At 42.0% G+C, this 17735-nt stretch overlaps 1 protein-coding gene across 1 annotated transcript in view; it reads right to left on the bottom strand.

Moving 5' to 3' along the window:
• STK31 (serine/threonine kinase 31) overlaps positions 1-17735 on the bottom strand; it is a 462200-nt gene that overhangs the window by 171067 nt on the left and 273398 nt on the right. Inside the window, exon 10 of the mRNA XM_073630106.1 lies at positions 16563-16685. Coding sequence (XP_073486207.1) covers positions 16563-16685 — 123 coding nt within the window. The remainder of the gene's footprint in view (positions 1-16562; positions 16686-17735) is intronic.

Raw genomic sequence — 17735 nt, 5'->3', positions numbered from 1 at the left:
AAAAATATATTATGTTTAGGGGTTCAAAGTAATTTTCTAGCAAAAAAAAAAAAATATTGTTTCATGTAAACAGAAAGTGTCAGGAAGGGCTTTGTCTTCAAGTGGTTAGAAGATGGTGGGTGATGTGTGGCATAAGCTTCTAATGTTGTGCATAAAACACCAGGACAGTTCAAAACCCCTCCAAATGACCCCTTTTTGGAAAGTAGACACCCCAAGCTATTTGCTGATAGGCATGTTGAATTTTTTTTCACAAAGTTATCACTAAATTATATATTGCTCCAACATGCCATGGGCTTATGTTAAATTACACCCCATAATACATTCTGCTGCTTTTCCTGGGTACGGGGAAACCACATGTTTGGGACCGTTTGGCAGTCTAACTGCGTACAGGACCCCGAAAACCAAGCACCGCCTTCAGGCTTTCTTTTTTTTTTAATTCAATATTCTTTATTAGATTTTTCTTATTACAAAAAGAAGTAGAAAACTTATAATTTTCACATCAACTTATGGGGGTCAAAAAATCAACACAAGTTATACAAGAATACATTGCATTCTGATCCTTCTATATCTCCTCCCCCCTCCCTCCCATCCTCCCCAATTAATAAGCTATATTAAAAGGTTGCCTAAACACCATTTTATACTAACACCGCATCAATTATGCCTTATTGCACTTATTCTCCTTTACCTGTATTCTATACTAACGGATGGTTCCAAAACCTTAAACTCTTTTCAAAGTTAAATCCAGGTCAAGGGGTTATGCCCGACCACTGTAGCCAAGGGTTCCAAATTTTTGTGAATTTTTCATAGCCATTTCTCCTGATGTAGACTGTTTTTTCTGTCCAAACTAGCTTGTCCACTGTCCTAAGCCAGTCTTCTATAGTTGGGGGCATAGCAGATAGCCAGGACTGTGCTATTGATTTCCTAGCTTGATAAAGGCACCTTCCTATAGTGATTTTCTTTTCTTTTTTTTTTTTTTTAATTTTCGAAAAAGCTTTATTAAAGAGCAGCGCAGTACATTGTAAATAAATCCAAAGGTATACTGACACATCTCGTACAAATAAGGGATTAACATTTGAAATGTACAAATATATTAATCAGTCATTCAAAACAATTTATAATTGCTATTGGAGCAGTAGGGAAGGCTGAAACGTATGTTCCCTGTGTGGGTTGACACTCCCAACACCCCTAATGGGTTCATACTGTGTCAGGGCCCCCCCCCCCCCATCTCCAGGGAAAGAGTTATGGATACCCCGGGACCCCCACTGGCCCAGCGTCCAGGGACCTGCCACATTCCCTGAGGTAAAGATAGGGACCACTAGAGAAGCCAGCAGACCCCTCCAGCAGCTCCTATCCAACTGGTAAAAATCCATTTTGAATCCATGTCTTCAACTCACTATTCAAAGACTTATGGTGACTTAAGAAATTCTATTCCATTGCACACTAGTGAGGTAAATATTACTGATACACTGTGGTTGTGATATCAAATCATTATAGTAACAGAAAGAAAGGACAGAAAAGAAGAAAAGAAGAGAGAGATAGAAAGCAAGTATGTTTGAATATAGTTGTGCCCGGTCCGGGTTTTTTTTTGTTTTTTAAATTTAGCTTGACTATGTCGTTTGAATACCAGGGCTAAGGGGAATGCCTATATGCCTAGCCCAGGGCTCCCATGTTGCCTCGAATGATTTAGTGGTGTCCGTCATAGAGCTGACCAGTTTTTCTTGGGACATAATCCACAAAATCTTTCTTTTGGCTGCCTGGAAAGACACTGTGGGTTGCTTCCATGCCTTAGCTATGGTGGATTTAGCACCTATCAACATGAAGGATATCAACTTTTGAGGGTGTTTCGCTGTCTTAGGGATTGGGGCATTAAGTAATGCCACTTGGGGGGATTTAGCAATAGGAAGACCCGAGACTTTTCGAATCAAAGCGAATATTTTGTTCCAGAAACCTCTTAATCTCGGACAATCCCACCAGATATGAATCATGGAGCCCTGAGCTTGACAACCTCTGAAGCATAACGGGGAAGCAGAAGAAAACATAGTCGCTAGTCTGGCGGGTACTAGATACCATCTCATCAACACTTTTAGATTAGCTTCTATTAATGAAATATTTAAAATACCTTTAAAGGCTCTAGATCCCCTCCGATGCCATTCCTCCAGATTCCAGGTCTCCTGCAGGTCCCTCTCCCACGCCTCCATGTACGAAAATTTTGTGGTAGGTTCCACAAGAGACACGTATATGAGAGATATGCCCCCCTTTATGTCTAAAGCTTGGCCGCACCAACGCTCATATTGTGTGAATTCCAAAGGGAGCGCCTGTCCCTTTGTTAGTGAGGAGAGAAAGTGGGAGATCTGGATAAATCTAAATCTCTCTGAGCCTGGAAGTTCAAGTTTATCTATACAGTGCTTCAACGTAATCGGACCCGAGGGAGTAAGAAAGTGGCCAATACGATACATCCCCTTGTCTAGCCACCATTTGAAGGACTTGATGTCCATGCCCGATCCAAATCGGGGATTTAGAAAAATGTGGCCAAGAGGGTGGATGGATGAGGTCAGTGCTGGTAAATGTTTCACGGTGTCCCATAATTTAAAGGATTGGGACAATGCCGGAGCTAATATGGGGGGCCTTGATTTCATGGGGCACCCGAGGAGGTAGTCTATGGTGTGTGTCGGGACAGCTTCTCTCAATATTTATCCAATCGGGTTTCTCAACTCTGAAGTATACCATTCAGAGTTGGGCCAGTCTTGCAGCTTGGTAGTAGCTATAAAGGTCTGGTAGACCTAAACCTCCCCTGGCTTTGGGACTAAAAAGAATATTGCGGGCTAGCCTATATCCTTTTTTACCCCAAATGAATTTTATGATCTTCCCTTGGAGGGATTTGAGATGGTGTTTTCTAATGTCTATCAGGAGCGACCTAAACAAATAGAGGAGCTTGGGGAGTAACGTCATTTTGATAGAATGTATTCTACCTAGCCAGGATATATTGTATTGGGACCAGGCTAGAATGTCAGATTCTAATGTGCGGAACATGGGAGGGAAATTAGCTTGAAAAAGTCTCTCAAACTTGGGGGTAAGGTTTATCCCCAGATATCGGATCGAAGAGTCACTCCATTTAAATTTGAATGAAGGCTTGAGCCTGTCTACTTCTGCCTCTTGAAGGGAAATATTTAATGCCTGGGATTTGTCCATGTTGACCCTTAAACCCGACAAGGATCCAAATGTTTTTAAGAGTTTGCAAATATTGGGTAAAGAGGTAGTTGGGGATGTGACAAATAGAAGGATGTCGTCCGCAAAAAGGGCGCATTTGTGGATGTGCTCTCCGCAATTTACACCTTTAATATTTTGGTTAGATCTGATTGCAATTGCCAGAACCTCTATAGCCAATGCAAAAATCACAGGGGAAAGGGGGCACCCCTGGTTATTTGAATGGGATCCGAATAGAATCCGTGTAGTTTGACCTTGGCACTAGGAGTGGAGTATAGAGCTTTCAGGGTACTTATGAACTTTTCCCCGAATCCCCAACGTCCCAGGACTGTGAATAGGTATGACCATGACAAGGAGTCGAAGGCCTTTTGAAGGTCCAACGACAGTAATAAACCTTCCTGCTTTGGGCCTCCATCCCAACCCGATTGTAATAATGAGACAATATCGACCGCCCTTCTAACTTGATCCGGGCCCTGTCTTCCCGGTATAAAGCCCACTTGGTCTTTGTTTATATATTGGTTGATGAAGGAGTTAATTCTGTTAGCTAGGATTTTAGTCAGTATTTTTAAGTCGTTATTAATCAGCGATATTGGTCTGTAGTTCTCGAACAAAGGTGGATCCCTGTCGGGTTTGGGTATTACAGAGATGAACGCCATATTTAGTTGTGACTCTAGGGGTGCCCCTGCCCTTTTGGAGTTGAAGAATTTTGTAATATGGGGTGCTAAGGTTTTCGTAAAAGTTTTGTAATATTGATTGGAGAATCCATCGGGGCCGGGAGCTGAACCCCCTTTTAAATTTTTAATTACCTCTATTGTTTCTTCTATGGAAAAGGGTGCTTCCATGAGGTCCACATGGTCTTTACGTAGAGTGGGTATGTTAAGATCATCTAGGAATGATTTCAAGGAAGAGTCTGACATGGAGTCATTTTTCTGATATAGTTTAGAGTAAAAAGACTGAAATGCTTGCAGAATTTTTGGGGGATTAAGGGTTGTGGAGCCATCCTGTAGTCTAAGGTTTGGGATTGTGAAATTAGTGAATTTGGGAGAGAGCTTTCTTGCTAATAGTGTACTCATCTTGTCTCTCTGAAAGTAGAATTTCGCACTATTCCATTTCAAGTATCTTTCTGCCCTTACTGTGTGAGCTAAGTTTAAAGCTATTCTGGCTGCGTCTAGTTGAGCTATTTGGACCTTAGAAGGGTCCTTTTTGTGTTGTTTACATAGGGCCTTGAAATCCCTTTCGAGTTTCTTTATCTCCGCTATCTGTTCTTTCTTTCTTGGAGACGACATTTGAATGAGCTTTCACCGTATGGTAGCTTTATGATCGGCCCATAGAGTCTCTGCTGAGATTCCCTCCACATCGTTCCGCAAAAAGTAGTCTTTCAATTCCCTCTCAATCTCTATCACTGAAACAGGGTCATTAAGGATAGTGTCGTTAAGTCTCCACTGGGTAGTGGGTGGTTTGTGGGAACCGCCCCGTAAGGTGATGACCACCATGGCATGATCTGATAAGGCTGTGTCCTTAATATAGGCCTTAACTACATAGGGGATATGTATCGCCGACAGGAGTATGTGGTCGATCCTGGAGTACGTTTTGTGTGGGTTTGAATAATGTGTAAAATCTCTCTTTGTGGAGTTATGTTCTCTCCAGATATCGGCTAGGCCTTGTTGATAAATAAGTTTCGCAATTTTAGAACTTGTTTTTGTAGGGCGGATTGATTGTGCTTTTAGAGGTTTGGATTTATCTAGACCAGGGTCGAAAGCGACATTAGAGTCACCTCCGAATATTACCATTCCTTATAATAGTGGGTTTAAAGTTTGAAACATTGCTTGGAAGAATTTTGTCTGACCCTTGTTGGGGGAGTAATAAGAAATGAACGAGTATAAGCATTCATCTATTTTACCTTTTACCAAAATAAATCTACCCTCTGGGTCTCTGTGCATCAGACTGGGCTTGAATTTGCAATTTTTCGCAAATAGTATTGCCACACCTCTGGTCTTATCGTCCGCGTTCGCTAGGAAGAAAAGGGGATATTGAGCATGTAAAAATGTCGGGTTATATCTTGATGAGAAATGCGTTTCTTGGATCATGACTACCGCCATTTTTTGTGCATGATAAGACTGGAATAATTTAAGCCTCTTTACCGCTGAGTTTAGCCCTTGGGCATTGTGTGATGCTAATTTAAAGGACGTTAGGGGTATGGTGTTACTTGACATATTGGTTGCGTGGGGAGTGCATGTGAGATTCAGTATTTCTTACCTCCTCTGGAGAATAATGGAGATTTGTTTTTCGAATTGTGAAGCAGGACCTGGAACCTGGAGGAGAGAAGCATATCCATATGACCTGTGGACTGGCACAAAAGAAGACAGGGTTAGAAAAGAAGACCAAAAGAAAAGAGAAACAGAGAAAAAGAAAGTGCAAATATTGTTGTGTAAAGTGGCCCAAAAAGGACCTGTGGCATCGGGAGGGTGAAAAGATCCTCCCAATGACGCAAACCAATAGACAATAGTAGCCCTCCAATGGGGCTAACGGTCCATCTCTCGACCATGGGGATCCCATTATCGTGAGATGGATGGAGGCGAATGACTGCTACCCCAGTCAGTGCCTACCCAATTGGTTAACCTATATAAAATACTTAACATAACCTCATGAAGAAAACCAGTTAAACACTATAACATTGTAAACTGTGTGAGTCAAAGCCAGCTGGCAAAATTATTCTAACAGTAGGCCTAAGAAGCCTTGGGAAGGTATGGGGGAGAGAGGGGTGGAGGGTGAGGTGGGGAGGGGAGGAAAAAGAAGGAGTGGGGTATGAGCGGGAGGAAAGAGGGGGAGGATTATTAGAAGAGCTGCATTTCAATCTACTAGGGGATAGATAATCCTATCTTTAGGATGGTAGGGGAACGAGGTAGAAATCCTCTAAAAAGAGTCCTCTGCATGTCCCCCTAGAATCTTTGGGAAAATCGTCGCAGGGTTCTAACGTGTCCAGCTCCTGGTCTTCCAATCTACCAGCCGGTGTTGAAGAAGTTCAAGAGGGGGGGAGGGCCGAAGAGCTCGATCTTTGTTGCTTGTTGTCAAGTTGATCGTTAGAGGTCTGGGAAAACCCTTTGAAGAAGGGGGGAGCAATGATATTTCGTCCCGCTTGAGTAGGGACCAAAGATCCAGCAGAAGAGCTCGCAGTGCATATAGAGGCATTCTTATGGGTCGGTGGGACCCATCAGGACTGAGGTTTCAGCGTCAGGAAATGTACATAAGGTGGTGGGAGTCCGGTAACCCTGAGGGGTCCAGAGTTCGTACATATTAAACCTGTGGGGGAGTCTGGGGGGCCCCCATCTGAATAAGAGGGTATTTTAGGGTTATTAGCGACTTGGATTCGTCCCTGATGAAAATTTCAAAGGTAAAACCTGGAAACATTTGCCTGAATCAGGTGGGCATCGGTTCCCTCAAGCGTCTGCTTTTGGTAGTTTTCCATAAAGGGGAAACTGGGCTGGTCGGAGTAGGTCTCTTGTAGGATCTGGATTGTGTATTTGATGTGTCCATCTCTGAGTCCTGAGATATAAGCTTCAGTGAGAGGAGGATCCGTTCTCCTTCAGGCAGATTGGTGAATGAGTGGGTCTTGCCTTTGTAGGTGAATTTTAAAGCAAAGGGGAAAGCCCACCAGTATCTAATTTCCTTTTGCGTCAGGATTAGTAATAGTGGTTTGAGGGCTCTGCTTTTTTGAATCGTCATAGGCGAAATGTCCGCAAATATTTGAACATCGTGGCCTTGGAAGGAGATGTGGTTGCTGGCGGGAGAGCTTCATGATGTCCTCTTTCACTCCGTAGTGGTGCGGCTTCACCACTATATCCCTGGGGGACCCATCCTTCCTGGGGGGTCCCAGTGATCTGTGGGCTCTGTCTAATTCCAGCTTGTGTGTAGAGATATCAGGAATAAGGGTTTTGATCAAATCTTGCACTGCTGTAGGGACATCCGTGCAAGATTCTGGGATTCCTCTGACCCTAAAGTTCTCCCTTCTCGATCGGTTTTCCAAATCATCGATCCTATTTAGGGCTACATCCAACTGCTCCTGAATAATCTGAATGTGATCAGTGTTTTCTTGCGACTGTATAATCAAGTTTTTGTTCGATCGCTTCTATTCTGGTGCCCAGGTTCTGGAAATCAGAGCGAATGTCATTTGTGATTTTGTGGGCTGTGTTAGCTAAGCCCCTTTCCAACAGGTCAGATAACTTGAGAAAGAGATGCCCTGCATTCTGGGGCATGTCGGTGTCTGGACCTCCCATAGTGTTGTTAGTGTGCTGGATGTTAGGCTTATATCCCATAGGATAGCATGGGGGTTGCCAGGGAGTGTTCATCCAGAGTGACTGAGTTGTAGTTTGATGGGGCTGTGGTGAGGAGGGATGAGGAGATCGCTGGAGGAGGATATGGGAGTGTAAGGGATGGTCCCGTATCCCCGAGAAAAATCAGCATATCATCAGCATAAAGTGCCACTTTTTCCAGCTTACTCCTCACTCCAAATCCTTGTATTCCAGACGAGTGTCTTATTACCTTTGCCAGTGGCTCCATTGCTAGAGCAAATAGCAGGGGCGAGAGTGGACACCCCTGCCTCGTCCCCCTCTCAAGGGATAGCCACTCCGTATATTCGCTATTAATCTTTAACCTGGCTTTTGGCTGGAAATACAGGGTCTTGACCCATTTGATAAATTTAGGGCCAAACCCGAACTTCTCCAGTACCCACCAGAGATACCCCCACTCCAGGCTTTCAAACGCCTTGGCAATATCCAGAGCGAAGACCGCTCTGGAGCTCCTAGTCCCTCCTGGTGACTGAAGGTTCAAGTATGCCCTTCTAATGTTAATACTAGTGGATCTATTTGGGATAAACCCTGACTGGTCCCGGTGCACTAGTTCTACTATATATTTCTTTAGCATAGTAGCCATTACTTTTGCCAATATTTTTATATCGGAACATAGTAGCGAGATGGGTCTATATGATGCTGCTTCGAGGTGGTCTTTCCCTATCAGGACTATATTGGTTTCAGTCATTGAAGAGGGCAGGCTGCCATCAGTAATCGCCCAGTTCAATGTCTTCAAGAGTTCAGGGAGTAAAGCCTCCCCAAAATGCTTATAAATTTCCACGGGCAGGCCATCGGGACCTGGGGCTTTCTGATTAGGCATATCTGATACTGCTTGCTGTACTTCCTCCAGGGTTATGGGGGAGTCCAGGCTATTCCTATTATTTTCAGAGGGGTGTGGCAGGTTGACACCCTCTATGAGGTTCTCTATCTCTCCTACTTCTAGATGTTGTTGCGATTTGTATAAATTGCTGTAGTATTCGAAGAATACCTTTTTAACCATGACGGGATCTGACGAGGTCACCCCACTGGAGGTCCGAATCGCTGCGATCATTGAGGAGGGTGAATTAGTATCAGCTATTAATGCCAACATACGACCCACTTTCTCCCCCTCCCCAAAGTATCTCTGCCTCTGGAATAGTCTCTTATTTTCAGCATTTTTAAGTATATCCATCTTATACTCCTGCTGCTTTTTTACCCAAAGCTCCTGTTTTTCTGGGCTTGGGTCAGCCACGTATTGTTTTTCTAGATCTTGTAGCTCTTTCCTAATCTGATCCCCCTTTTCTCTTGATTGTCTCTTAACCCGTGATATATGCTGTAAAAGGATACCCCTCAGAAACGCTTTCAGGGAGTCCCAGACCATCCCCTGCGGCGCCGACCCTGAATTAATTACCACAAACTCTTTTATTTTTTCGGCTATTTCTTCTTTTTTTCCTATGATCTCCAGCCATATAGAATTTAATGCCCATACTCTCACATTGCGTGTATTACAGATATTTAATGTCAGCGTAGAATGGTCCGATACCCCTCTCGGCCTATACTCTATTTTTCCTATAAGGGGAAGCACCCCCCTATTTCCCACTGCCATATCTATGCGAGAAAGAGTGCGATGCGACTCCGAGAAGCAAGAGTACTGCCGCTCCTCTGGGTTACGAATTCTCCAGAGGTCGCACCACCCCATCTCTTCAAGCAGCTGAGTGAGCCGTCCCTCAGTTGCCCTATCCTCCCTTGCTCTTGGAGGGAACCTATCAATTTTACCATTGAGAACCATATTGAAATCGCCCATCACTATAAGTGGGATGTCCCCTTTGTCCTCAGCATATTCTAGGAGGTGATACAAAATCTCCATCTTGAAGGGAGGGGGAATATACACATTAGCTATAACAAAAGATTTACCCTCTATTATACAGAATAAGAAAACATAACAACCCAGCGGATCTATCCTAACATCCTTACAGGAGAACACCGTCCCCTTTTTAACCATTATACACACTCCTCTTGAGTAGGAGGTGTGCACTGAGTGGAATTGTACTTGAAATTTTTTATTTCGAATTAAAGATTTAGACTCATTGGTGAGGTGCGTCTCCTGTAAGCACACCAGGTCCGCACCCTGTGATTCCAGCTCCGAGAGTACAGTAGCTCTTTTATTGGGGTCTCCCATACCCCGGATGTTCCATGAGGTTATTGCTACCATCCTAACCCTTCTTTAAGTTATAAACATACATATAAATAAATACAAAATACATACTAATAAGTAAATGTACCTAAAAGAAAACAAGAAAAAAACCATCAGGGATATATACCGCTTATGTTAGTGAAGGCTAAATCCTTCCTTAATTAACCCCACCAGTGTCAAATATTGTATGTATATATATATATATATATATATATATATATATATATACACATACATACATACATACATACATACATACACACACACACACGTCTCATATACCAGGTTTCCCATCCTTTTTAATCCTACCAAAGTTTTCCTTTACTAATTTAAGATGTGAATAAGTGTATCTACAATCTATGTGATGATTTATCTTTACCATATGCGTATTCAGTATTAGTGCATAACAACCTTTTATTTTTAATTGAATCTTACAGATTTCTCTATCATTGTGCCCCTCCACCCCCCCCACCCCACCTTTCTTGGCCTACCCTAGGAGCATACCTTGTGACCCATTTACCCCTCACCAATCGCACTATTAACCACAATGGAGACATCCTCTACCTTTTGCAGACTCTCAAAAGTATTTTCCTCCAACACCTCATTCGCCCTCCCCCCGCCCCTCTCACAGTGCCCTCCCCCTCTCCAACCTCAATCACCTGTATCTCCATTAACCACAGCACAATCATCCTCCACCCTACGTAACCTCCCATAAGTGGTTTTCCCCAACACATCGAACGCCCCCCCTCCAGTCCCTGCTGCAAAAAAAACCCAAAAAAAACAAATGTCAATCAGCTAATATTACTCCGACTCTAAAAGTTCTTCTTATTTTCTTCCAGCCATTCTTTGGCCCGATCAACTGAGTCAAAGAATTGTGTCCCTCCTGGAGCGTTAATACATAGTCGCGCTGGGTAAAGCAATGCATATGGAATTTTCAAGCTCCTCAAGCTACGCTTAATTTCCACAAATCCTGCCCTTTTCTTTTGCAGATCCGGGGAATAATCTGGGTATATTGAAATTCTGGCTTCTTTGTAAAAAATGTCTCCCTTTTTCCCCAGCTTTCTGCATTAATACTGTTTTATCCTTGTAGCTGAACAGCTTCATAATCAATGGTCTAGGGCGGGAGCCTGAAGAGATTAACCTGGTAGGCACCCTGTGCTTCAGGCTTTCTAAGGGCGTAAATTTTTGATTTCACTCCTCACTACTAGGGATGAGCCCGATGTTCGAGTCGAACGAACCACGCCCTTCAGGTTTAGTATTGATATTAAGGGGAAACCTTTCACATGCCCTCAACATAGGGAGGGTGCTTTGGGGTAGCCCCCCAAAAGCACCTTGTACCCATGTTGATGGGGACAAGGGCCTCATCCCCACAACCCTTGCCCGGTGGTTATGGGGGTCTGTGGGCGAGGGGCTTATCGGAATCTGGAAGCCCCCTTTAACAAGGGGACCCCCAGATTCCGACCTCCCCCCTGTGTAAAATGGTTAACGGGGTACCATTTTACAAAAAAAGTGTTAAAATGGTAAAAATGCCTTTGTGCTTCTGACACCACGCAACTAATCAAACATTTTTTTTTATGTGATCACCCTCTGTACCCACCTTGCTAGGTGGTTTGTACTTTTTATCTTTTGATGTTTTTTTTAAATTCGGATTCATGCACTATGTGGAGGCCCTTTCTTCCTTTTCCCATGATCTGATACGCTGCCATTTGGAGTCTGCATATCCCATCCAGCTGGTGATTAAGTGTGAGTTCAGGCATGTCTGCCTGTTGGAGGTTCTGGTGTGCACCATCTACTCTTCGCTGTTCCGGATGTGGCCATCGAGGTGTATACCATCACAGTCTCCCACCAAGCATTTGCTGGATTGAATGATCCAAATGCCTGTCTGACCCACCGCCGTATGGCGAGTGTGTTCACCCTCTGCGGTAAGTGTACCCAATTCTTCCATCATCCTACATGCATATCTGTGAATGATATATGGAGAAACCTGCTCATTTTTAAATATCATCTGTTGAAAATGCATCACCCCTATGTTCTCTTCACATGGGACTATACAGTACCTCACTGAGGAGTGTCTAAGCTTTTGTCTATCGCGGACTGTTTTTTTTTTTTTTTCCTTTTTCACAGAAACTTAATTTCCTTTTTCTTGTTTATTGCACATTGATATGTCTTTTTGATTTTTATGATATATTCACTAGATGTCGGTTTCTCATCAGCCATCAGTTTCACACTCATCCCAAGGGGATGCTCTGGGGATTTTGATCTTTAAACTAGCGCTGCATTTTATACATCTTTTTCTATTTGACATATGGTTCACTATACTGTTGATGCTGGCTGCTAAGTTAATGCTTTTTTGCCCTTTATAATCACTAGTAGCGCAACATTTTTTTACATTTATTACTTCCTTAGAAAGCCTGAAGGCGGTGCTTGGTTTGCGGGGTCCTGTACGCGGCTAGACTGCCAAAAAATGTGGTGTCCTCGTACTCAGGAGAAGCAGCAGAATGTATTTTGGGGTGTAATTTTACATATGCCTATGGCATGTTTGAGCAATATATCCATTTCAGTGACAACTTTCTGTAAAATTATTATTTTGTGTCATTTTTCAATCACTTCTGACAAAAAAATAAAATATTCAATGTGCTCAACAAGCCTCTCAGCAAATTCCTTGGGGTGTCTACTTTCCAAAATGGGGTCATTTGGGGAGGTCTTGTACTGCCCTGCCATTTTAGCACCTCAAGAATTGACATAGGCAGTCAAACTAAAAGCTGCATAAATTCCAGAAAATGTACCCTAGTTTGTGGATGCTATAACTTTTGCGCAAACCAAAAAATATATGCTTATTGGATTTTTTTTTTACCTGAGACATGGCTGAATGCTTTTTTGCCTAAATGTATGACTAAAATTGAGTTTATTGTATTTTTTTTTTTTATATAGCAAAAAGTAGAAAATATCTTTTTTTTCAAAATTTTCTGTCTTTTTTCAATTATATTGCAAAAAATAAAAACCGCAGAGGTGATCAAATACCACCAAAAGAAAGCTCTATTTGTGGGAAAAAAGGATGCAAACTTAGTTTGGGTACAGCATTGCATGACCACGCAATTACCAGTTAAAGCAGCGCAGTGCCAAATTGTAAAAAGTGCTCTGGTCAGGAAGGGGGTAAAACCTTCCGGGGCTAAAATGGTTAAGGAGGGGTGGATCCTCCCATGCTCACCTGTCTCCTACCTATCCATTATAAATGCATGTGCTTCCAAGATGGAGACTTTCAGTAGTTAGGGACTGCAGGCAACAGGGTGCCTTGGCGGGGCCTGCAGCTTACGCATTGTATTTGCAAACGTGTGCAACTAAACCCCTGTTCTTAACGCATATTGTTAGACAGGTCAATTTGGTTGGTCGCTGGCTGGTAAGTTTGAGCTTGGAAATACCTTTATATTTGTCTGAAAGGGCAAAAGCCTGAACCAGGGAAGATATGCATTCTTAAAGTGCAACTCCACTTTTGTTGAGAAAAAAAACATTCCCCTCTGGGTGATCTATGTATATTACAAGGATTTTAACAAACTTTGTTGTAGAGTCCTACCTTTTGTTATTCTGAAGAAATCCCAGTGCGTTTGTCTGTGCCCATGTGGGAAAGTGAGTCTAAAGGAAGTGGTTTCATAATTATCAATCAGCTGTGCACCTGCAGGGCTCTATTGAAGAAAGCTGCTGAGCCTGCATGCTTTTAGTCGTGATTTCCTATTGGAAATATCTCACCAAAAATTACATTTTTGTTGCAGGAGATGCCTGAAATCTGACTTGTATCTTTGTACAAACTAATTGAAAAATTTAATTTTAAAAAGCAAATCACACAAGCACTAATGGGGTTTCTGGAGGGTGTTCTGTAGACTGTGTACACAACACCTCTAGGTAGCCATATCAAATTGCATTTTCAGAAAATTACAGTGCTGCAGATTAAAAAGGAAAGGTAATTTTTAATAACATTCAATTACAATGACTTGTGTCGCATTTGTATAGACTATATTATTTTTTCTTTATTTGCTATTTTTTACCCACAGAAGTGGAGTTGTTCTTTAAACCAAGCACAAGCCAAAATGGTCCAAAGGCGAACCCAAAATACACTGAAAAAGCCTAGGGCTTACCTCAGCTAGCATAGATCTAGCAGCTAAGAACCAGATTTTGCTTGTAGAACAGTCCCCTTAGTTTCTGCATCCTCCCCTTCATTCATGTTAGGAGTGCAGGGAGACCAGTGCTGCAGTACAGCATGGGTGAGAGTACAAGACAGACAGACGGCTCAAGGGCAGACAGAACAGCTACCCCAACTCCTCCTTCCAGAGAGATATTCTGTAGACTGACCAGAAAGAGAAGGGCCGTCTCGCTACTTAAAGCTGAAGCAAACCCAACAATTTAAAAGTTTAAAAAAACATTTAAATTCCCGGCATCCCGGAAATGCTGTCACACTGGTTGTGCTCTCAAACAAACTGTCAAACCATCCAATGGCTGATGTCATAACAGATCACAGAGGCCAAGATGGCAGCTTCCTTGGCTGAAAACAATAGGAGGGTTTACGTCCTTTTAAAAACCATTATCTTCCACTGATGGAAGTAACTATGGATGATATCTTGGCTCACTACGGTCAGCACCCTATGCCAAACTTACTAAACCACCGACCAGCAGCACCAAACCATCCCAAGAATGGGCAAGACATACTACCTTGTTCCCCTGTCCACTGCATCATAGACTAGAGGAAATATGCAGGGCACAGCATATAGAGTTGACCCCAACACTTCACAAGGGGACAAAGTCTAGCTTAGTAGATCTCATCTCTCAGGTAGCTATAAATTAGGAAAAGCCAAGTTTTAAAAATGGTTTGAAAGGATAACGTCACATTTAGTAACATGCTACACCTATATTTAGGGTGTAACATGGAACATGCTTCTATGCAGCACCCCTGTTCACCCCCCCACCTCATCCACCCCCTTAAAAGTGGGCGGGTGATCTTCTCCCCACACCCGCTATTGAATTTAAAAAAACAGAACAACTGTGCAGAGTACTGTCTGCCACTACGGCAGATGGCTTTTAGTTCCGATCCACTAGGAGAGCATTTTCTGTTCTGTGAGTATTTAACTACATAACTTTGACTGTATCTCTGCCATCTCATAATTTTATGTTAATATATGAATGAATTGTAAACTTATAATGTTGGGGTACTCTCATTCAGATATACTTATACTTTCTTATTTCTTTTTGATAGAAATGCAACAATACAACCTACCTAAACCCCTGAAGAAGGAAGCACACTTTTCATATAAATGTATTTTTCTGTGACCTTTTCCGAAACGTAGGGTGGATGGTCATTTAAACAACTGCGCTTCTTAGCACTGTTTGTAGCATTTATTAGCTATGTACATCATTTGCATTTACAAATCATGCTCTTTCCAAAAAGTTTTAAGCCATTTTTTGTAATTTTGTATATTTTCTAATTGTATTTTGAATAAAATTTGTTAAATTTTATATATCTGGTATCCCTTCTCTATACTATCCTTTATTGGTCTTCTGCCCATAATATCCCTTGGGGACACCTCCTGTTTCTTCCAAATTTTTCTTTGGGATGTGGCAGAAACCCCTAGGATCAGTCTCCTGCCTAGTTCCCTCCCCTCCAAACAATTTCTTTCCTTACTGTGCTTAATTGGCCAACAAACTCGCCTGACCTAAACCCCATAGAGAATCTGTGGGGTATTATCAAGAGGAAGATGAGACACCAGACCCAACAAAGCAGAAGAGCTGAATGTTACTATCAAATCAACCTGGGCTTCAATAACACCTCGGCAGTGCCACAGGCTGCTCACCTCCATGCCACGCCGCATTGATGCAGTAATTTACACAAAAGGAGCCCCGACCAAGTATTGGTATAGTGCATACTATACTGTACATGGACATAATTTTCAGTAAGCCAACACTTCTGTAGTAAATATCTTTTTATTGGTCTTATGCAATATTTTAATTTTCTGAGATACTGAATTTTGTAAGCCATAATCAAAATAAAAAAAATGCTTAAAATTTATCACTCTGAGTGTAACACATCTATAAAAAATAAGCGTTTAATTTTTTTCATTGAAATATTGAATAAACATTTTTGAGATGCACCTGTACAACAGCAGAGAATTGAAATAGCTAGCCTAGACAGACAGTGTTACAAACCCTGAAAACTAAGGGCTATACTGAAATGTATACATGTTTCAGTTAAGTTGAGAGGACAAGACAACTCATTCAACCATGGTTGCCATATTTTGGTGAATTTCTTAGGGCACGCCCTACACTTATATATTAATTTAAATTTAGGCAGATACCCATTCACCACACAGTCAAAATTTTAAGCTGTGGGTGGAGTAGCATCTTTCCAAGGAAACTAGATCACTTTACATGCATAAAATAACATAGGAAACAGAACTCGAACATGAGTCCTAGGAACAAAGTCATTCAGAATACCTAAAAGTCCAATTTCCAGGGTCTGAGGTGTTGGAAGATTAATGGTATGTTCAAAAAAATGAAATAAATCCTGCCAAAAAAAGTTACAAATAGCAACACATCCAAATCTCATTCGAGCCAGTTTAGCTGGGGTATAGTGCAAACCAAAGGTTCTATTTAGAAAACTTTCCACTCAAAAGTCACACATTTTTTAAATGGGATTCAATTGAAAAAATGTGTGAATCCTGGATGAAAGTTATGTGCATCTAGTCTAAAAACATAAATAGACCCCTTAGTGTCCAAAAGGGACCACACCCAAGAGAATGCATACAAATAGGCCATGCTGTATCACCCAATACTAAAGGCAAGTTTCACATTTGTACCTCCAGCTTTGTAAGACGTTCATCTAGTGGCATTTGCTCAACCTCAACAATGAAGTCGTCAATTGAAGAACTTAGGGTTTTCTGGATTTTGTTCCGTTTGTCAATAAGCAGGTCAAGGTCTACCTGAAAACAGAAAAGGTGAAAAAGTACTGGATAAGCTTTCCATCATTAAATATTTTTAGAAAGTAACAACCTACAAATTTAACCAAGCATCACTGTTATCTTTGCTACTTTTAATAGATGGCCCAAAGTATAGATACATAGTTAGTCAGGCTGAAAAAAGACACAAGTCCATTCACAGTTCAACCTTAAAAACAATAAATAAAATAAAAAATATCGTACAATCCAATATACCCAATTTTATACCCTCAGTTTATCCAGAGGAAGGCAAAAATCCCCAGCAGAGCATGCTCCAATTTGCTACAGCAGGGGAAAAAATTCCTTCCTGATCCCCAAGAGGCAATCGGATTTTTCTTGGATCAACTTTACCTATAAATGTTAGTACCCAGTTATATTATGTACATTTAGGAAAGTATCCAGGCCTTTCTTAAAGCAATCTACTGAGCTGGCCAGAACCACCTCTGGCGGGAGTCTATTCCACATTTTCACAGTTCTTACTGTGAAGAAACCTTTGCGTATTTGGAGATGAAATCTCTTTTCCACTAGACGTAAAGAGTGCCCCTGTGTCCTCTGGGTTGACCGTAAAGAGAATAACAACACCAAGTTCACGATATGGACCCCTTATATATTTGAACATGTTGATCATACCCCCCCTTATTCTCCTCTTCTCAAGAGTGAATACATTCAGTTCCTCTAATATTTCCTCATAGCTGAGCTCCTCTATGCCTCGTTATCAGTTTGGTTGCCCTTCTCTGCACTTTCTCCAGTTCCCCGATATCCTTTTTGAGAACTGGTGCCCAAAACGGAACGGCATATTCCAGATGAGGTCTTACTAATGATTTGAACAGGGGCAAAATTATAGCTCTATCTCTGGAGTCCATACCTCTCCTAATACAAGAAAGGACTTTGCTCGCTTTGGAAACTACAGCTTGGCATTGCATGCTATTATTTAGCTTATGATCTACCAAAACCCCCAGATCCTTCTCCACCATGGATTCCCCCAGTTGTACTCCCCCTAGCATGTATGATGCATGCATATTCTTAGCCCCCAAG

This window comes from Aquarana catesbeiana, linkage group LG05, assembly GCF_042186555.1.
Source record: "Aquarana catesbeiana isolate 2022-GZ linkage group LG05, ASM4218655v1, whole genome shotgun sequence".
In the NCBI taxonomy this organism is placed as follows: domain Eukaryota; kingdom Metazoa; phylum Chordata; class Amphibia; order Anura; family Ranidae; genus Aquarana; species Aquarana catesbeiana.
The sequence above is the reverse complement of the archived record's forward strand: the minus strand, read 5'-3'. Positions and strand labels throughout refer to the sequence as shown.